General features: G+C 45.2%; 1 protein-coding gene across 1 annotated transcript in view; it reads right to left on the bottom strand.

Moving 5' to 3' along the window:
• LOC144818933 (uncharacterized) overlaps positions 1-23055 on the bottom strand; it is a 43922-nt gene that overhangs the window by 7868 nt on the left and 12999 nt on the right. The window contains exons 3-4 of the mRNA XM_078676819.1: positions 1982-2110; positions 1728-1865 (exon numbers count right to left, since the gene is read on the bottom strand). Coding sequence (XP_078532945.1) covers positions 1728-1865; positions 1982-2110 — 267 coding nt within the window. The remainder of the gene's footprint in view (positions 1-1727; positions 1866-1981; positions 2111-23055) is intronic.

Raw genomic sequence — 23055 nt, 5'->3', positions numbered from 1 at the left:
CTATATTCCAATTCAACATTTTGTGTATAAGTGAATTGAAAAGTGTGTATTGAAGACGAAAATGTGTGCATTTTCAGAACTCATAAGCTGATGTGAAATTGGTTGAATTTCCAAAATATTTAAAGATGATATTTGAGTGATAAATCATGCAGTGTTGGGGAGACCTGTATTGATATTAATAAATTGGTGCCAGGGCAGTGCAGCTGTGGCTTTTATGCATTACCCATGCAGTCATTCCACAAAGCACTTTTTACATTACTGTTGGCAGCCATGCCTTACGCACTGAGGTCATTACTGTTGGTAATCTTGTATAAAGTGGGCAATAATGTAATCTTGTCTGATGTGGTCACCTCACTAATTTTAATAATATGAGTAGCTCTGGATAATTTCCATTGAACATAAGTAGATATTATTAAAGAAAAAGCCTAGAGACCCCTGAAACAGAGCCTTTGAGAGTGGCCAAATGCCTCAGTTACATTTGGGCACATAAGAATGTTACTCCTCGGCTCTCTGTACTTTTTGATTAGTTTGTATGAAACGAAGGAAAAGATGTGATAACAGGTTGAGGGGTGGGTAAACGTATAATTTTGCTGAGAAGACCTACTATGGTAAGACATCGGAATTGTAATCCCTGGTTTCACCTCAAGGGGGTTGCGGGGACTAATGCACGTTTTACTTCTGAGATTATAGGGCCAGTAATCTATGAACAATACGTATCTGGAGTTGGTGTTGGGTGGCTTGATGCACGGAGACAGAGTTATGTCCCCGTCTTCCCCGTGGACTTAAAGAGAAAAGAAATACACTACTGGTGAACACTTGCTTAATAAATGCTAGTAGAAAACTCGATTTGCCTGAATTGAAGGTTTGGCTGCTAATCTCAGAACACACTACACCTGTTTACTTCGATTTTCAGGTAGGGGCTACTGCATAGGATTTCAAAGCAGTGCTTATGACGGTTATCAGCTTCAACAAACATGTTCACTGGAACTGCAAAATACATATACACGTGCATAAGGACTTCAAACAAAAGAACTTCAACCTCAATGCTCATATGAGTTAATTGAGCAAGTGTGGCAGCCTAGATGACACGCTTAGGCACTGGAATGTCCAATTTTGTCATCAACTATATAAAGGCTCCCAGAACCAAACACCTTCTATCCAGTCTTGTTTACTTTTGGTATAAACTCTGTCTTTCACACACTGCACCTTTGTGGACTCATTTAGAAAAATTTCAGAAATTGGTTTTTCATTGAAAAATCGCCTCTTAACCAATAATAAACTGCATTTTCAGACTGCGATCGGTTTGCAGAAAATAAGGACATGCAGTGGAATACATTTTGAGCTTCAATTATACTTTTTAGAAATCATGACAATCTCCCTCCCCTCTATCTCAATCCCAAAACCACCATTTGATATACAGTCCAAAAACTTACCATACCATTTTACCCATATTTTCTTCAGCCCTCGTGTAAGTAAAAAAATATAACCGAAAGAGGAGTCTCTTACATTATTAGATATCCACATTTTTGAGATTTATGAAACAGAACTTTAGTTTACAAAAGTAGAGAGTACCATTTGTATTTTAATGACTTACTTTCCGGTTGCATTTACCTCGCAAGTATTCCAAAATATACAAAAGTAAATATTTGCACTATACAAAACTAGTTGTTAAATACCCAAAGAAACAGGCATACGATGTCATTATTATTATTATTTTTTTTAAATACCTGGAGTTCTTCATCTGTCAGATTTTCTCCAAGCTCTTTGGCAACCCGCTTTAGATTTTTGAAGGAAATCTTTCCAGTCCCGTCATCATCAAACAACCGAAAAGCTTTCATAATTTCTTCTTTTGAATCCTTTTCACTCTGTAAAAACAACCCCATACAACTTAATGAAAATCTTTGTTACATCAGAAATAGTTTTAATAAATACTTGTTCCATTAGAACATTTATATTAATACAAGAAAAGGTAAAAGATTACCATTTTAAGGGACATCATCGACAGGAAATCCTCAAAGTCAATTGTGCCTGATCCCTCCTTGTCAATGTCTGCTATCATTTTCTTCAGTTCCTCTTTTTTGGGCTCAAACCCAAGAGCACGCATAGCAACCTGCAATAAAAAATACTCAATTTACAGAAAATGTAACAGAGCTCCAATTTGGGTAGACCGTAAATTATGTCAATCTCATAATTTGTATTGAATGGTCAGAGATCCAAAATAAAGGGGTATCGTTTTTTTTCTGCATCACGGAAGATGATCAATTCTGTTGCCCAGACACAATGACCGTGTCCAGTACATTGACTGGGAAAAGGGTTTAGTTACCAGAAAGAAACATTTCTTACATAGCTAAATGTAATTAAAACAGTCTGGAAATGACGGCCTCTTCTTTGAAATGAAAATTGTTTCATTATTAAAAAAACACAAAATATACCGAAGAAACAATTCTCAAAGGAGGAATTATGTCAAGGGGGCACTCAGTGTACAGAAAAAGCTCCAACATTTGACTTCTCTTTGTTAGGTCGGATATCTTGAATTTTGCAGTGTCTTAAAATAGATACATACATCATGCATACAAAATACAATACCGTTTTGAAAGGTTCTTTGCTAAAAGAAAGAGGTGTCTCTAAAGGCATAGAGTGTGAGCATAGAATATACCCAAACTGAAGTCCAGCTCCAAATCATAACTTGGGATTGATAGAATAAAACAAGAACAACTTTTGCAAATTTAGCTGTGCTTTATGCTGAGTGTTTTAACAATGCTGCCCTCAGAATAAAACAAACCTAAGGACCAGATGTTAAAAGCATTTCGACGTATTCAGCGTGCGCAACGGTTAAAATGCTTTTTCTTATACGCAAGTTCCATTTTAGGAATCCGTAATGTTTTTCAGACTCCTAAAATGGGATTCCGAGTGGATACGGATTCAGTATTTGGAAGGGGCATGTTGCAGGCATCCCTTACAAATATAAAATCAGTATCTAGTGTATCAATGTTTTGCGAGGGAAATCTAGTCATAAACAGATATTTTTTAATTTTTTACCAACACCTCAAAAGAAAGGTGGCAACCCATTCACAAGGGTGAATGTTAAAAAAGCAGTCACAGACATGGATTTACTTTCTCAACCAGGCTGAGAAGATCAAGGATAACATCCTGCATCTCTATATTTGCTAATTTCGTCCCTCAGCACAGCTCCTACAGTGTCCTCATTCCACATTCATTCTTGCGTTGCTGAAGTGCAGCATTCAGAAATTCCTTGGCCTCTTTCCACTTCAAGTTCTTGTGGGCAGATTTTTGTCCAGATGCGGGTTCAACCAAAAAAGGATTTCAGTGGGAGGCCAGGATTATCAAGGTTTTCTGCCTGCCATGAGAAAGTGTGAGAGACCGATTTGTATTGTGGGATTTCCCTAATGTGTTTTCCAAGGAGCAGGACAGTGCTTGGGGTTAGGAGACACATATTAGTTCATATTTGGTGGCCCTCTTGGGAAGCAGAAATCTAATGTGAAATCCACTGTAAATAACTGGGCTGTCATCAATTCCTTCTTCTCGAATGTTAACCTGCAAGCACTGTTTCTTACCAAAACCTGTTATTGGAAGACTGTTCACCTATACTCAATGACTTAGAGCCCCAAAATCTGATTTTAAAAGCTTTTATTGTGACCACCCCTCATGGCAAGGATGAGGTGTGGATAATATAGATCATGACAAGGCTTTCTAGTTTTCAGTTTATTTTTTTGTTAATTCAATGCTTTTCAGGCTTGAAAAAAAAGTAAAATTCAGTTGTTTCCTACCCCCATTTGTTAGTTCCTATTATCAATTCTTCCTTCCTGCTCCTCACTCCCCCTTTACTTAAATGTGCACTCTCAAGTAACTTTTCATTATTTCTCTCATATCCATTGCCCATCTGGTTTCCCCATATTTATACTCCAGCAGTCCACTACCACCCCATGATAAGGGTGTGCATGAACAGAGATAGGCTTGTGGTGCATTAAGATTAGAAGGGAGAGGATAAAAGCTTAACTCACTGCCAGCATCAACGGTCCACCGATGCTGGTAAGTTTCTTGCGATCCTCCCCACAGGTAGGGGGTAGGGAAGATGCTGGTCCTCAGTCGGGGATGACACATACTCGGGTCACTATGGCAGACTCCTTCGCATGATGACAGTCTCAACAAGACCATGCTCATTTCCTTGTCCTGGTATCACCCCCCCCCCCCCACCGACATAGGAGGTCATCGTCCTCAACCTGTACACAGGCTATGGACTGACAGCTATTTTAGGATTTTAGGTGGCAGTGTGTGTGTGTACACCATATATGCACTGTGCGTCTCTGCCCCAGCAAAGTACTGTTTACATTTCTAATTAAGCTATGAGGGTATATTAACAAAATAGGGGAGAGCGATCCAATTGGATCAAAGAGGGCTAGATTACCACTCAAGGGGAGTGGAAGGTCCAGTCGCTGTCCGTGCCCAGAGCAAGTATATTTCAAAGAAGATTGGACAAGGCTGTTCCTATAAAAGGTAAAGGTAGTGTGCAGGTCACAGTAAGGAGGAAGCGTGGTGGTTGGCAAGTATGAACCTACCACTGGGTATCCATTCTGTTGGAAATAATTGCCTCACACACCTTTGCAGGTGTCATGCTTCATCATAGGCAGTGCTCCTTGTTGGGTAGGCGGTGCAACACCCAACGGGCACACCTCAAAGAGGGGCTCTTTATCGGAGATCTTTTAGTCCAACTGCCTATGGGTGAAGTGCGGGTGTGGGGCCAGGAGGTTGTGGACAGTAATGTGAATTAAAATGGAGCTGAGGGTACCTGAGACTACTTTATTCTGGTGGTCCCTTGCTACAACTAAAAATGAAGTTAGTCTGGGCTTACTGGAAATTAATGTTTCCTTGCTCTAGACTAGACTGGAAAGTGTTAAAAAATCGGTTGACATGTTTCTCGCATTAGTGCATTGACAGGCGATTCTTCAGGACCTCTGTGGAATAGTCTACAAACAAGAATTCTATGTCAGAATTATAAATTCATTACCAGGTAGGGGGGTGTGTGGTGCCTCTGTTGTACTGTTCCTTGCCTGGGATGGGGAACAAAAAGAGGCTGGTTAAGAGCAGCAATAGTAGCTTATCCTCAACACTAGTGACCAAGTGTACACACAGTGACATGCTAGATTGTTGATTTAAACTAGCATGCGTGCAGCTCATGGTTGGACCAGGTGACATGCTTTTGTGTGGTCAAACGCTTGTAATTAGAGCACGCAGTGAAGAATAAAGTGAATATATAAGGAATAAAAACAACGTAGCAGCATTCTGGTAGTTATCAATGGATAGGTAGTCACACTCACCTAAAGGTCAAGAACTAAATACAACATCAATGCCCGGCGGGTCATACATCAAGGATGAGGCCTCTGTATATAAGGCTAGGCATTTGGGATGAAAAACAAACAAAACAGGGTATGTATGGTACAACCTAGTCTCCATCAATCTGTTGGATGTCCTAGTCCTCACTATGGTGTAGTGGTTGCATAGGAGAATAAGGAATCATAAATCCCGTGCGATTGGCATATAACCTGCCTTGCAGATCTATGTCCTAACCGTGGGGGTATCATTATGACCCCACAAAATGTGTAGTATATGGGTAAACGTGTAGCACATGGGAGAGGGTGGAGGCATCTGGAGCAGTGGTTCACACGTACCCATGCGGTGTAAGAATATAGTGTCCTTCTGGGTATAACCCGATTAAAAACGGGCCACTTAGCTTACTTAATGGCAGCGTTCATAGACGTGCTAATGGAAACAGACTCAAGGTTATCTTATGAATTTAAATTTAAAATTTAAAACCGCCAACCTTCCAAACCACCCGCCGCTTGAGCCCCTCGACCTATCTATGTTGCTGTGCAGGAGAAAGAGTTAATGCGAGGCAGGTCGGGAGTGTGGTGAGGAGGAGGCGCGGGTAGTCTTACCCACGGATATCGGGCACAAAGGGCGCCGTGTCTATCCACATCTGGTGGGGGTTAAACTCACCTCGTCTCTCCCGTGTAGTGGCAGTAGTCCAACCCCTCTCTGCCGGGATCGGGTAGATGCGTGTGTTCGCGCCCGGCCACCATTATGTATGGCGTAATGCGCGGCTCAATCGGGGAGGAACAGTGACATGGTTTGTCACGTGGGGTTAGGTAGGAAAACGTGGTGGCCATCTTTGTGTGGTTAGAATATTCTATCAGGTATAGGTTGTATACGACATTGAGTAATGTTATATATCCAAATGATAGACGTGGAGGGCTTATCTTAGTTAAGCTCAAATTAAATGGGAACCCTTATATTTAGTACAACGCAGTGTTAGGCAGGCATCGCCTAAACAATGATGTTGGGATTAATGTTGATATGAATGGCATGTGGAAACCCCAGGGAAATGACCCCGTCAGTATGGTGATTGTGTTCGGGGGGTATTGAAAGTTAGAGGGGTTCACCTAAACGTGGCCCAGTGCTAAGCTCATGGGGCGGTGGTGGTCAGGAAGATCACATGGTTAGAGCTGTTCTTGGGGCGGCCATTTTGTAGTGGTAGAGAACAATAGTCAAAAGGGCCCATTTATTTAATAGCAAAATCTGAGTCCCACTGTCAATAGCCCTGTTCAGCACATAGGGTTTGACACATAGGCAAAGTTTCAGGAGTGAGAGCGAGGGTGAGCGTTTAGACCATATTCAGAGTGAACTCCAGGGTATATCTTCATTCAACCCTCCTCTATCTGTGGCTAATCGGTGTATCCACCGCTGTTCCTTGAAAAACAGGTTCTGCTTGGAACAGTTTGGGCTAGCTTCCAGTATTAGCCATTTCAGTGAATCAGCAGTGTGGTTGTGCTCGATGAAGTGCCTACACATTTTGGTGTTGTTCTTTTTGCAGCGAAAGTTGCTGCGGTGTTCAGTGATGCGTGTTTTGATAGGGCGTGAAGTCATTCCAACATATTGGATTTCACATGGGCATCTTAGTAGGTATATACAATGTGAGGTGTTGCAATTGGTATGCCCCCTCAGTTCCCACATGAAGGACTCTGTTAGCTGTATTGTTTTGTACACAGACGTGAATGGGTAAGCGCTACAGGAACCGCACGGGTAGTGCCCTTTCACCGGCGGTAGGTGCCACAGGGTAGATTGGGCGTTTTTTTTTTAATGCGCTAGGTCTGGTCTTAATCAGAATGTCCTTCACATTTTTTGATCTCTTGAAGGCAAACCTCGGCACCTCAAGAGATAGGTCACCAGTGTTCAAGATTTGCCAATGGTGTTTGATGATGTTTTTTATTTTGGATGATACCGGTGTGTAGGTGGTTACACAAGTCATCGGTTCATTCGCCTCGGGGATTTTTACCCTATGATCCAGGAGGGCCTCTCTGTTATTGTTCTTGGCTCTTTTCTGGGCTTTAGCTATCTCTCTAGACGGGTAGCCTCTCTCAGCCAGATTTCTAGACAGTATAGTGGATTGGTTCTTATACTCAGAGAGGCAACTGCAATTGCGCCTTACTCTCAGGAACTGTCCAAAAGGCAGGTTTGTACGCAGAGCTTTTGGGTGATGACTGGAGAAAAGGAGTAAGCTATTGCGGTCGGTAGGTTTCCTAAACATGGAGGTACTCAATACACCCTCCGTTAATTTGATTGTCAGGTCCAGGAAGGGGATCCGAGTTTGAGAAACTGTCATGGTGAACCGCAAGTAGGGGTTGAGGGTATTCATCCAGTCAAAGAATGCTTTGTAGGAGTCACTGGTGCCTGTCCAGAACACCAGGATATCGTCGATGAACCTCTTCCACAATCTGATGTTGTTGTGGTAAGGGTTCATCTGGTTGTGTATGAATTTATCTTCGAAATCCGCCATATACAGACAGGCTACCGAAGGGGCAAAAGTACTGCCCATCGAGGTGCCCTGTGTTTGATGGTAAAATCTCCCCTTGAACTCGAAGTAATTCTCTGTTAAAGCTAGAGTAGCACATTCCATTATGAATGCAGGTGGTATGTTGGATTCCCAGATTTCGTTGTTGAGAATCTCTTCTATCACCCCTATTGTGGCCCTCTGTGGGATGTTAGTGTAGAGGGCCTTCATGTCCAGGGTGATGAGGAAGTTGATCTGTCTGCTTTCCTGGAAGATATCAAGAAGGCGTAGTACATCAGTGGTGTCCTGTATGTAAGATGGTATACGCTTGACCAATGGTTGGAAGAAGTGGTCACAAAATTGTGAGAGAGGTTCGAGTATTGAGTCAATACCCGAAACAATTGGGCGTCCGGGTACTGGGGGGGTCTCTTTGTGGATCTTAGGGAGTATGTAGAAGCAAGGGACCAGAGGGTTCCTCTTGACTAAGAACTCCGCTTCTTTTTTACTGATCCACTCCTCACATTCTGCCACCTCAATCGCGCCAGCAATGGTGCATTTGAGGCGTTCAGTGGGATCAGTTGGAATGGGGGTATAATATCGCTCATCACCCAGTTGTCTGAGGCACTCTGTGTCGTAATCTTTGGTGTTCATGAGTACAGTAGCACCTCCCTTGTCAGCCTGTTTGATCGTGATAGCAGGGTCATTGGCTAGGGACTCTAATGTCAGCATTTCAGTTTTTGATATGTTACGATGATTATGCTGATGATTCAGGGTATTAATTTCTTTGAGTACAGCCTGTTCGTAAGTGAGGATTTTGTTAGGGACCATACCACTATGGGGGGTAAAAGTGGATGGATTGTGTAGGCCAGAGTCCTCAATTGTTTCACTGGGCCTGCCTTCAAAGAAAGCCCTAAGTCTTATTTTACGGAAGAACTTCTGTAGCTCACACATCTGTTGGAAATGGTCTACCTTGGGGGTTGGGACAGATCCAAGTCCTTTCTGTAGGACTTGTTCTTCTTCTTGTGAGAGTTGACGGTCTGAAAGGTTAACTACCAAACTTATTTTTGTGCCGTCCTGCTCCTGGTGTCCAGTCCCATAGTGGTATGGTCCCTAACAAAATCCTCACTTACGAACAGGCTGTACTCAAAGAAATTAATACCCTGAATCATCAGCATAATCATCGTAACATATCAACAAGCATTGGAAATGCAATAGGTCTCGCATTAGAAAAGTTGGAGCTATTGGTCTTGTAAAGGACAAATATTTTATTTATTTGTTGGTTTTTAAAATAGCTAAATTGATAGCTTTGTCATTTACAATGCCAATAGTTATAACTTTTGCGAATGTGACACCTATAACATTTGGAATGCAACATGTTTTGTATTTATGTGACTTAGATGGCAGCTCTGGTCGTTAGGCCACATCTCTAGAGAGCATGAGTGCGCAGCAGGGGAGAGAAGCACAGCAATGCAATAGGTCTCGCATTAGGAAAGTTTGAGCTATTGGTATTGTAAAGGACACTTTTTTTATTTATGTGCTTGTTTTGAAAATAGCGAAATTAATAGCTTTGTTATTTACAATGCCAATAGTTTTATCTTTCGCAAATGTGACACCTATTGTAACACAATATGTGTTGTAGCACTGAGTGGTGTGAGGGTGAGGGGGGTGAGGGGGTGTGAGGGTGAGGGTGAGGGTGAGTGGGTGTGTGAGTGTGTGAGGGTGAGTGAGGGTGAGTGAGGGGGAGGGTGTGTGAGGGTGAGGGTGTGTGAGGGTGAGGGTGTGAGGCTGAGTGTGTGTGTGTGAGAGAGAGAATGTGCATGTGTGCATGCCTGTGTGTGAGAGAGAGAGTGTGCATGTGTGTGAGAGGGGGAGAGACAGAGAGCAGAGCCTGCATGTGTGAGTATGCGTGTGTGTGTGTGAGTGCGAGAGAGCGTGCATGTGTGCCTGTGTGTGATGGGCTCAGGCGTGCAACTGCTTATCAACGCGTCCACAGTAGTGGCACACACCTGCTTTAGTTCTTTCTATTCCTGGAGGATGCCATTTCAACAAGTTAACCCCTTCAATTTCAACTGGGTTGGGGCCCTTGAAAAAAACTTTTTTTAATGAATCGGTTGATCCCCTGGTCCATTTTTAGGTCGAGCAGACTACTCTCAATGCGTGAGCATTGAGAGTCTGCTACAGACCTAATGTGGCCCGTATTCAGGAGAGTGGACAGCTACCAGACGCGCGCTTTGACGAGGTCAGATTTCACCTCGGGAGCGAGCGTCTGGTAGCTGCGCATGCGCAAATCAAATCCCTTGCTCACACACACACACAGGCAGCCCCCACCCCTCTGCATGCACGCACACACACAGGCGCGCGCATGCACTCGCAGGCATACGACACACATACAGGCACACATACAGGCACACTATCCCCTACCTCGCATTCTCTCTCAATCACACAGTCACGCATGCGCACACACATTCCCACACGCGCGCACACTCTCCCCCTCCCCCACCCCTCCCAGGCATACACACAGGCACGCACGCACTTCACTTCAGCCCTGGGCCCCACTCACCGACTGCGCTCTTCCGGCGGGCTCCTCTCGCGCTCCGCGCCTCACGGAGCATCTCGTCTCCTCTTCACAATCGGGGCTCCCTCAGGTCCGAGGAGCCCCGCAACAGGCGCAACACTCCTCCTTCTCCCCGGCCCCCTCCTGGGGACCCGGGCTGATTCGGACAGGCAGGGCGCTCCATGCGCCGGCAGCTCGCGGACCTCGGGAGGCGGGACTTCCGGTCGGCCGCGACCGGATTGGCCGGCCGGCCAAGAGCTTCCGGGTCGCCGCGGGACTTGTATTTAATATACAGTCACCCTTCTTCCCTCATTGTCGTCCCCCTCCCCCAGCTGCATGCCTCCAGGACAACATACGCAGTAGATCTTGGATTTTGGCAGCACATTAATCATGTGCATCAGATGATGGCTTAGCGCGATAAGCTGAAAAACAGGTACGTGTGTGCTTGTTTTTATCAGCGATTGGCTCACTTGACTTACTGGTGTCGCAAAAGGATTCTTATCTTTATGAGCTCCGGCGGGATCCTCTTTTTCTTTTTTTTTTTTTCTTTTTCGAAACAAAAGAGCTGCAATAAATCATGGCCCGCCCTCCCTGTCTGCATCAGCAGCAGTCCCTGGCCCCTGCCTCTCCCCTGAGGAGAGGTCTTCCCCGCCTGACACCCCGTGTCCCACTCACAGCCACTTTAGCACTGTCTCTTGAGGTGGTGCCCTACGGGCGGGTTTCCCTTTCTCCCTCTAGCGCACGTCAGCCTCGCTCCATTGCCCCGGCTTCACCTCGTCTCCATGACAAAGTAGGATGTCCCTGCCCTCCACTACAGCTCTGCCTTGTTCGCGTTCTGGCACTAGTACAACCCCCAGCACACCCCAGGTTCAGCTGGATGTATTCCCGCACTGCTGACACGCTCTTCTTGGGGAACAGCCCTCACGCTGCGTGCCAAAGTTAAGTAAAGCAGCCTTTCCTCCCGGGACCTCCGGTAGGCATGTGTCCCACCTCCCGTAGTACACCCCTACCCAGACAGCTGAGTGTGGCGCCTGTCCCATCTCCTCTTTCGAGGAGTTCCTCTGCGTGCTGTGTGCTCAGTGCTGCGGCCAGCACTGCACTTCCTCATGAAACTGTTCCTCTACTTCCCCACTCTGTCCCGTTGCGCTTCTAAAACTCCATTCTTACCCTCAGCACTCTGTTTCTTTCACAGTTCTTGTTCGTGGTTTTCCCGTCTCTGTCTAGTCTAGCCCCGTTTCTTATTCGCTCAACCAATTTCCCTTCGCTGTTATTTCTATTTTCCATCCACTCTATTTTCTTTTTTATTATATTTATTTTGCAGTTGTATATAGCGCCAACTCGGCCCAAGGGTTTTAAAGCCTTTTACATGAGCTGTAGTTAGATTATGACCGAACACTGCCCGAGTTCCGCACCTCATGAGGAACGGAAGGGAAAACAAAGTGAACAGGCCCCACGAGTGTTTTACGGGGAGTCGGCAGCTGTGCAACACACAGCTCCAGAGGTGAAAGGGCAAACGAAGCAAGTGTCTGCTTGGAGAAGGGAAAGGAGACTGGGAGAGCGTGAGAAGCTTTACATGTGAGACGAGGTAGACTGCACAGGATACACAGAACATGCTCCGAGGACAGAGGGGTAGAGAGCAGCGGGTAGAGCGGTAGCTAGATTGGCCGGCAGCCATATGGTTGGGTTAATCTGCTGCCTGTCAGGTTAATCTGCTGCGTGTCATGCATGGGCGTGAGGTAGGCGAAGGGGAGGCATGAACCAGGTGACAGCGGCACTAGTAAGCAGCACTGTGACACCTAAACACGGGGTTAACCACTGGTTTTAATCTGCCTGTCCAAAAACCGGTTCCCTTCCCAGAAATCCCGAGGCCCACTCTCTCCCAGCAGCTTCTGAGTGAACACTGCGTCCTGGTGCCGCACCAGTTTGCTGCCATTTCTGAATCAATTTGGGACTGCAGAGATACTGAACGCTGTGTTTGGAAGCGACCACTTCTACTACGAAAGGGTGGCACAGGAAAAAGTAGGGGAAGAACTATTGCACGGTGTATTTGCACACATTTCTAGGAATGAAACTGTTAATGAAAGTAGTTGGGTGTCCGAATGCAGCATGTAACTGTGCCTGCCTCCGCCCAGCTGCCTGCAATGGATATGGGTTTCAAGTCAGTGATCCCCTTTCTGTAATGTTTCATTAAAATGCCGCCCCGTTATGTTGCATCCTCTGCGTGGTTCCCAGACGGAGTAGGAAGACGCTACCAGCAATCCAGAAGGATGCAGCTGCTGTCTAGTTTCGAAACTCTAAGAATAAGCACCGGCAGCCTGACTGTGATGCAGGCGTTTGTTTACACGCATCACTGAGGAGAGGAGCGGTCATCCCTCACTGCTCAACTCTCACAGTTTTAATTCATGCTAATAAAACCCTCCCCTCTGTCAGCCAGAGATTCTTTTGGCCAAGCAGAGAGGGTATAAAAAAGGTCTCTCATAAAGCTGTTTTATCATCATCTGTGCTTTTTGGTGACAGTGGCTAATTTTTAATTGAATATTGTAAGAAATGAGATTTGTTCCCCTGTCCTCTGTTTTGATAGTAAAAAAATACCCAATAATTAAGGTACAGAGGGCCCCTCACAGATCTCTAGGTTTCGCTGCCACTGTGCCTGCTGCACTAGTAATATCTACACTCCTTTGCTGATGGCACGCGACGCAGCTATAGAATTGCTACAAAATGTTTAAGATGCGATTGTCAGATATTCCTTTTTATGACGGGCACATGCTGGTGAGCTTTGCAAGGGACAACCGGGGGTAACAGACATTGTCATTTACAACGCCATTACTTAATTAATGCTTCAGGAAGGGGAAAAACAATAACATTTCAATGCCAATAGCTCAAAACAATGTCATTGCGAGACCTATTGCATTGTAAATGCTTGTTATTCTTGATGCTGCCGAACAAATAAGGTAGAGCCATCAGGCGTGAGAAATATTTGGCTACCTTGGATGGGTCATCTCAACTATGTTTTGATGGTAGAGTGTCAGGTTTCCATGGCAGTGTAGTAGTTCCATATAGTAAATGTATATGTTATGAATTGGAAGCTGTTGCGCTGAAAACTAAAACCATAAGTTTTTTTTAAAAACTTGTATACGCACTTCAGGTCATACATTTGTACAGAAGTCTTTATGAATCGGGCCATTAATGTGTTTCATGTGACGCTGTTAATGGTTTCTGCATGTTAGTGACAATGGTATTTTTACTGGGGATCATTGTTTAATGTTTTTTTTATCTGCGATACGTAAACCAGCTGATTGAATCAATTGCTAAATTAAGGGTTTGTTGTACTTTTTTTGCCAAAAAGGAAGGTTGCACTAACATCTGCTCGCCAAGTCTAAGCAGCGCTCTGTAACAGTCCACATCATCAACATAAGGTGCTACTAAGCAGTTTTGATGTATGAGAATGTGTAGCATAAAATATATTCACTAACATGGCTTACATCTCCATTCAGATTTCAAAGAGACACATTTACCATAAAGTTCGCAGCCACAAAATGTGTTGATAAAGTATATGTACCTCGACATGATGTGCTGTGTCAGGCTGTGCATATTATGTGGAATGTGTGCCATCTTGTTGTAACAGCTGTCCAAGGGATAGTGTTTTCAACAAGCAAGTAATGCTACATCTGTACTAACAAGGCGCTACCGGTCTGGTTATAAGTGCCCGTTAAATTGTGAACACTAGACAAGCACCTATTTGCACAGGGGTTGTAATTAGAATAGGAAGGATGATTATCGTATCGGGTAATTACCAGGCGCAGTAAAGTTTGCAACCCTGCTAACCATTAAATGTCAGTAGGTCAAACCTGCCGGACTGCATTAGGTAAAGTGATTAATCTGTCTGAAACCACGAAGAGACAAGAATGTAATTCTGGATTCTCACTTGGGGAAAGTGTGTGATCCTGGGAAAATCGCTTTCACCTTCCGCCTAAATCACCTAATCTGCTGAAACACGGGAGGCTGTGAACCTGACTAAACCGCATACGACCTATATAAACTACTCCTGTATGCTTGATTTAATTCACAGGCAACATACCACGTGCAGCGTTACCCTGCCAAAAAGCATGGTTATGGGGCAGTCACTACCCCTCTGTGTTACTACGTCTCCTGTAGGATATGCAGGTGTGAAGGGGTATTCAGAAGCCATCACCAGGGGTCTGTGGATGAGCCCGTAGGTGTGTGACTCCCTGGCGCCAGGGACGGAGGGGTAGCTTGTTGATCAAACAGCCCCCTCTTTATTGTGCAAATGGTGCTCGACTGAAGGGGACAATAGCCGCCCGGGCAGGTGGGCCAGTCGAAGGAGTGATATCAGAGCCCACTTCCCGTTAGGAGCATTTAATGTGTTCATTAACCCAAGCACTAGACACCTTCAAAGCTTCCCCGCCCCAAAGCCGGGCACCTTTCCCAGGCCGAAGCCGGCCCGCAGGATGGCATTTATAAAAGTGCAGATTTTCACATCAAAAGTGTATTTGTCCACTGGGGGCGCGAGCGGGTTAACAAAATGCAACAGCTGACTACCACACCACTTTAATTTAACGGTGACGCGTGGGGGAGGGTGTGGAAAAGAGTGTCAACATCCTAAAGAATAGCGCTACAGTCTCTTCCAAGGAAGGATAATAACAGGTCGGTTGCGATGCTGGTCTCAAATGATGTTATTATTGCTCGTTCAGACAGAACGAGACTGCTGCAGCTGGCGGAATAATGCGCGAGAGCGCCGGGGAAGCCTTGAGGAGACAGAGAGCAAAAATAAAGGCGACACGGGGGCACACTGCGGGCAGGGAGAGAAGTGCAGCGGAGGACTTGAGGAGAGAGAGAGAGCAAAACAAGCACGGCAGAAACGAGAGTCACGGCCGGCCGTCAATGTGAAAGTACGGCCGGCATAAGCAACAACACAAACAAGTTTAAAAAAAAAAAAAACTGGGAGGGGGAGGAAAAACACGAGAGACGGCCTGCGGCCGTCAAAGTGAAAGTACGGCCGGCATTGCTGTGGTGAGGGGGGAGGAGAAATGCGGGGGCCTTTGAAGTGAAGCTTCACTTGTGTGTGAGCGGTGTGGGAGGAGTGCGGCTCGGCTGAGCCAGAGCGCACGCTGAGGGAAGCTTGTGGGGCGGGGGGCGGAGCTGCTGGGGAACAGATGGCAGATGGCTGGCGATTTGATGCTGTGCACGCGCATTTTAGGTCAATGCGCTTGCGCATTGACCTAAAAGCGCACGGGCACAGCACCAAATCGCCACAGTTAGTTAAACTTTGTTTAAAGCCCTATAGTCTCGCTTCTCTCAATGCGCATGCGCATTGATAGGTCACGAGACCTAAAAACTGAAATCCTGACATTAGAGTCCCTAGCCAATGACCCTGCTATCACGATCAAACAGGCTGACAAGGGAGGTGCTACTGTACACATGAACACCAAAGATTACGATACAGAGTGCCTCAGACAACTGGGTGATGAGCGATATTATACCCCCATCCCAACTGATCCCACTGAACGCCTCAAAAGCACCATTGCTGGTGCGATTGAGGTGGCAGAATGTGAGGAGTGGATCAGTAAAAAAGAAGCGGAGTTCTTAGTCAAGAGGAACCCTCGGGTCCCTTACTTCTACATACTCCCTAAGATCCACAAAGAGACCACCCCAGTACCCGGACGTCCAATTGTTTCGGGTATTGACTCAATACTCGAACCTCTCTCACAATTTTGTGACCACTTCTTCCAACCATTGGTCAAGCGTATACCACCTTACATACAGGACACCACTGATGTACTACGCCTTCTTGATATCTTCCAGGAAAGCAGACAGATCAACTTCCTCATCACCCTGGACATGGAGGCCCTCTACACTAACATCCCACAGAGGGCCACAATAGGGGTGATAGAAGAGATTCTCAACAACGAAATCTGGGAATCCAACACACCGCCTGCATTCATAATGGAGTGTGCTACTCTAGCTTTAAGTGAGAATTACTTCGAGTTCAAGGGGAGATTTTACCATCAAACACAGGGCACCTCGATGGGCAGTACTTTTGCCCCTTCGGTAGCTTGTCTGTATATGGCGGATTTCGAAGAGAAATTCATACACAACCAGATGAACCCTTACCACAACAACATCAGATTGTGGAAGAGGTTCATCGACGATATCCTGGTGTTCTGGACAGGCACCAGTGACTCCTACAAGGCATTCTTTGACTGGATGAATACCCTCAACCCCTACTTGCGGTTCACCATGACAGTTTCTCAAACTCTGATCCCCTTCCTGGACCTGACAATCAAATTAACGGAGGGTGTATTGAGTACCTCCATGTTTAGGAAACCTACCGACCGCAATAGCTTACTCCTTTTCTCCAGTCATCACCCAAAAGCTCTGCGTACAAACCTGCCTTTTGGACAGTTCCTGAGAGTAAGGCGCAATTGCAGTAGCCTCTCTGAGTATAAGAACCAATCCACTATACTGTCTAGAAATCTGGCTGAGAGAGATAGCTAAAGCCCAGAAAAGAGCCAAGAACAATAACAGAGAGGCCCTCCTGGATCATAGGGTAAAAATCCAAAAGGCGAATGAACCGATGACTTGTGTAACCACCTACACACCGGTATCATCCAAAGTAAAAAACATCATCAAACGCCATTGGCAAATCTTGAACACTGGTGACCTATCTCTTGAGGTGCCGAGGTTTGCCTTCAAGAGATCAAAAAATGTGGAGGACATTCTGATTAAGACCAGACCTAGCGCATTAAAAAAAAACGCCCAATCTACCCTATGGCACCTACCGCCGGTGAAAGGGCACTACCCGTGCGGTTCCTGTAGCGCTTGCCCATTCACGTCTGTGTACAAAACAATACAGCTAACAGAGTCCTTCATGTGGGAACTGAGGGGGCATACCAATTGCAACACCTCACATTGTATATACCTACTAAGATGCCCATGTGAACTCCAATATGTTGGAATGACTTCACGCCCTATCAAAACACGCATCACTGAACACCGCAGCAACTTTCGCTGCAAAAAGAACAACACCAAAATGTGTAGGCACTTCATCGAGCACAACCACACTGCTGATTCACTGAAATGGCTAATACTGGAAGCTAGCCCAAACTGTTCCAAGCAGAACCTCTTTTTCACGGAACAGCGGTGGATACACCGATTAGCCACAGATAGAGGAGGGTTGAATGAAGATATACCCTGGAGTTCACTCTGAATATGGTCTAAACGCTCACCCTCGCTCTCACTCCTGGAACTTTGCCTATGTGTCAAACCCTATGTGCTGAACAGGGCTATTGACAGTGGGACTCAGATTTTGCTATTAAATAAATGGGCCCTTTTGACTATTGTTCTCTACCACTACAAAATGGCCGCCCCAAGAACAGCTCTAACCATGTGATCTTCCTGACCACCACCGCCCCCATGAGCTTAGCACTGGGCCACGTTTAGGTGAACCCCTCTAACTTTCAATACCCCCCGAACACAATCACCATACTGACGGGGTCATTTCACTGGGGTTTCCACATGCCATTCATATCAACATTAATCCCAACATCATTGTTTAGGTGATGCCTGCCTAACACTGCGTTGTACTAAATATAAGGGTTCCCATTTAATTTGAGCTTAACTAAGATAAGCCCTCCACTTCTATCATTTGGATATATAACATTACTCAATGTCGTATACAACCTATACCTGATAGAATATTCTAACCACACAAAGATGGCCACCACGTTTTGCTACCTAACCCCACGTGACAAACCATGTCACTGTTCCTCCCCGATTGGGCCGCGCATTACGCCATACATAATGGTGGCCGGGCGCGAACACACGCATCTACCCGATCCCGGCGGAGAGGGGTAGGACTACTGCCACTACACGGGAGAGACGAGGTGAGTTTAACCCCCACCAGATGTGGATAGACACGGCGCCGTTTGTGCCCGATATCCGCGGGTAAGACTACCCGCGCCTCCTCCTCACCACACTCCCGACCTGCCTCGCATTAACTCTTTCTCCTGCACGGCAACATAGATAGGTCGAGGGGCTCAAGCGGCGGGTGGTTTGGAAGGTTGGCGGTTTTAAATTTAAAATTTAAAATCACAAGATAACCTTGAGTCTGTTTCCATTAGCACGTCTATGAACAGTGCCATTAAGTAAGCTAAGTGGCCCATTTTTAATCGGGTTATACCCAGAAGGACACTATATTCTTACACCGCATGGGTTCGTGTGAACCACTGCTCCGGATGCCTCCACCCTCTCCCATGTGCTACACGTTTACCCATATACTACACATTTTGTTGGGTCATAATGATACCCCCACGGTTAGGACATAGATCTGCAAGGCAGGTTATATGCCAATCTCACGGGATTTATGATTCCTTATTCTCCTATGCAACCACTACACCATAGTGAGGACTAGGACATCCAACAGATTGATGGAGACTAGGTTGTACCATACATACCCTGTTTTGTTTGTTTTTCATCCCAAATGCCTAGCCTTATATACAGAGGCCTCATCCTTGATGTATGACCCGCCGGGCATTGATGTTGTATTTAGTTCTTGACCTTTAGGTGAGTGTGACTACCTATCCATTGATAACTACCAGAATGCTGCTACTTTGTTTTTATTCCTTATATATTCACTTTATTCTTCACTGCGTGCTCTAATTACAAGTGTTTGACCACACAAAAGCATGTCACCCGGTCCAACCATGAGCTGCACGCATGCTAGTTTAAATCAACAATCTAGCATGTCACTGTGTTTACACTTGGTCACTAGTGTTGAGGATAAGCTACTATTGCTGCTCTTAACCAGCCTCTTTTTGTTCCCCATCCCAGGCAAGGAACAGTACAACAGAGGCACCACACACCCCCCTACCTGGTAATGAATTTATAATTCTGACATAGAATTCTTGTTTGTAGACTATTCCACAGAGGTCCTGAAGAATCGCCTGTCAATGCACTAATGCGAGAAACATGTCGACCGATTTTTTAACACTTTCCAGTCTAGTCTAGAGCAAGGAAACATTAATTTCCAGTAAGCCCAGACTAACTTCGTTTTTAGTTGTAGCAAGGGACCACCAGAATAAAGTAGTCTCAGGTACCCTCAGCTCCATTTTAATTCACATTACTGTCTACAACCTCTTGGCCCCACACCCGCACTTCACCCATCGGCAGTTGGACTAAAAGATCTCCGATAAAGAGCCCCTCTTTGAGGTGTGCCCGTTGGGTGTTGCACCGCCTACCCAACGAGGAACACTGCCTATGATGAAGCATGACACCTGCAAAGGTGTGTGAGGCAATTATTTCCAACAAAATGGATACCCAGTGGTAGGTTCATACTTGCTAACCACCACGCTTCCTCCTTACTGTGACCTGCACACTACCTTTACCTTTTATAGGAACAGCCTTGTCCAATCTTCTTTGAAATATATAAGCTATGAGGGTGCCAGAAAACTGGGCCACAGGATGGCTGCCACTGCGTGAGGCTTCGCCGGACTGGAGTAAAATCCATCCATAATCGCTAACAGAGGGGTGCCATCCATACCCAGCTGCACTGTGAACTGCCTCAGCTGACATCAGGACGTAGTCAGCGGGACCAAAGAGCAGTCGCCATGCTGATCTGTGTCAGCTGTGCAGCCCTGCGGTAAGGCGCTGGGCAAGAGGCTTTGTGCCGTGGACACTGCGTATTGCCAAGAAAGAATGGAAGACTACTGGGAACTGATGCTGGTGAAAATCTCACCCCAAAGTCATTTGGAGCCCCCTCAGCTCCTATCTGACACTTCTGGCTGACAGAGAAAACATCTCTAAGACGCAATCATAAATACTGCCATACCTGCATGAGCAATCGGAATATGTTATTTCCCTCCTTGTACTAGAGTACTTGTGCATTTCTTGTAGATCACAAGATCACTGAATGTGATGGGAGACTTCTAATGTAGTCACAGAAATTTCGTAGGGTACGAAATGTTTTCTGTTGTACAGATTCACAAAACTTAACAGATTTTTTTCTCATTAGGCTAAGAAAAAAAAATCTAAATTGCTTCTGGTTCCTTGCTGGGACACAGAACTGTGCATCTGTGCCCCTGAAAAAATACAGAAGCAGATTGCTTTTTAATTAGCCAAAGAAAAAATTCAAACTGCTTTACAAGGAGCCGAAAGTTGTTTGGGTTCTTCCTCAGCCTACAAAAAAAATCCAAACACTTTGCTGGGGAACTGACACACTGCTCTTTTATTTCTGAATGCTTGTCTTGGACATAAAAAACCTTATGAACCTAAGGAGCAATGTGAAATTGAATTGGTAAGTGGGGAAGGGGATGAACAGGGACCACTCCAAATGTATTCCATTCCAATTCACACCTCCTTTCACTTCTTCTGTTGGGGTGGGAGGGTCTAGGAGGATCTGGGTTGCTCCTCCCACCAATAAAAAAAAGGATGGGCGATTGCGCACGGTTAGGGGGAGCTTGGGGAAGTAATAGCTGCCCATAGCCCTTCGTATAACCCCCTGCCACCATCTCAATTCTTGGATGGACCTGGGAGGGGCCAGAGAATCCATTTTACGCCCTATTAATAAAGTGAGCACAGGGATGCCTCATTCAAGAAGTTTGCCGCTGCATAAGAGGAATCAGACACTAGCAAACTCCTTCCCACCGCCTCCACAATAAAAATGAGTTCATTTGGCACACCTTCTGGTGGCTCTATTCTTCAGTGATGTGGCAATGAACGGCTGAAAGATGATTTTTATTTATGACGCAAGATATTTATTGTAGCGTGGCCAGTGCTTAGTTTATCTCATGATACCAATGAAGCACTAGGTTAATATGTGTATTACTGCCAGACCCAAGACAGTTTCTGATCTACCTCATCAGAGTGGGAAACCAGTTAAGGAATTAATAAATGTACTGTGGGCTCTAGGGCCTTGGGTGAGAGCAAAGTGTGCTGCTGAATAAAAAAGCAACTAAGGTAGTAAAGAAATGTCATGCCCTGTAGGAGGCGTTGGATCACTCGCCTCTGCAGTTAACACCATAAATGAAAATGGATTGGTCAGGCCAACGAGGTGAACTGGTAAATGTATTATGATCAGCAAATCAAGGTCTACCTGCCATAATGAATCTTTTTTTTTTCCTGCTTATGTTATTTAAATGATCAAGCCAGGTCTCCATCATTTCAGTTTATTTGGAAACCAGTTAAAAGACTGCTAAGCAAGGATTTCTGCCAAGCATGTGGGTCTAGATTTTACAAGAAGAGCAGGAACTGGGCTCCAGATGGACATGTGTGAGAGATGCACACTGCACTTTACCTTTCTGTTCTGACCCACTGTTGTTCCACATGCACTGTTCTTGTGTGTTTTCTGTCTTGTGGAAATTAAGTAGCACAGCTCGAAATGCTTACATTAAATGCAGCAGATTGGTTTGTACAGGTGATGTTGCCAAGTGTCAAGTTCCGCTTTTGGACCATAAGTTCGAAGCTTCATTTTGTCCTTGGAAGCAGTAGGAATGAAAGTTTATTTTAGTGGACTTAAATGCATTCTGTGCCAGTGCACACGCTCTGAGGGGGCTCATGCACTCTTTTTGATGAAAGTGGACTAACAAACACATACATCAACATGGTACATGAACGTGTTAGTAGACAACCTACAGGCACAACTTGGCAACAAAAGCAGTGGATGCCTCTTCATCTTCCTGAGCTCTGCTGTTTATATCTCATACATCAACGTGTAGATTTTGAGTTAAGGTATTCACTGTAGGAAGCACAATTACAGCAAAACCTGCGATTGGAGTTATTATGGGCTAGTCCATGGGCGCTCACGATATTCATGTGATTGACCCTGATCATTCTCTATAAGAGGCTATGGCTCCTATATGGATGCTTTTCAGATCTTCATGATGTAAAAACAAGAACAAGAGTGCTGGATGCAGCTTTTTAAGGGAGGACATCTTATGCACAGTGATCTTTGTTGCTACAATCCTGATGCCAGAGGTTTCAGAAGGCAAAGCTTCTGCCTGAAGTCAATAAAAAAGTAAACGATCATGGTGAGGCTGATTGCCCTGGACTGGGACCCACATCAGAGTTCAATTGCAAAGTTGCAACTCAGCAATGTGCAGAGAGCTTCGAGGGGATGCCAAAAAAGGTAAGCCATTCTCCCAAGAAATGGAGTTGGTCCTGCAGGCTTGCATACTTTGCAGTTGGTCACAAGGACATATTAAGTGGCTTACCAAGTGGGGAATAGAAGGAGCATCCATCACTCAAGTGCTCTGCGGTAGGGGGTGCAAACTTATGCTACTTTGGTTCGTCTAGTGTTAAAGCAGTTTAAGTGTAGCAAAAATTGGTGTTTTCCAGTTTCCACTGAAAAGCAAATACTTCCTTTGGTAATGCTTGACCAGTGCCAACAGGAGCTGGAGTTGATTGGACCCTCACTGGTAAACAGGGCGTCAATTACCAGTCAAAGTTGGATAATGAGTCCACTGTTACAGAAAAGAATGGCATGCTAAAATGTTTTTAATGCTCAAATACCCACATTTTCAAGGTTGATTAGAAAGGCCTTGAGCACAATTATTGTCTTGAAAGGGTGCCTGCAAGGGATTTTATTTCGAAGAGTAAATCTCAGATAACAGACTATCTATATCTGCTTGTATGTCTGTCT

The sequence above is a fragment of the Lissotriton helveticus genome, chromosome 2_1 (genome assembly GCF_964261635.1).
Source record: "Lissotriton helveticus chromosome 2_1, aLisHel1.1, whole genome shotgun sequence".
Lineage (NCBI taxonomy): Eukaryota > Metazoa > Chordata > Amphibia > Caudata > Salamandridae > Lissotriton > Lissotriton helveticus.
Note: the sequence above shows the minus strand (reverse complement) of the source record. Positions and strands in the feature narration are given on the sequence as shown.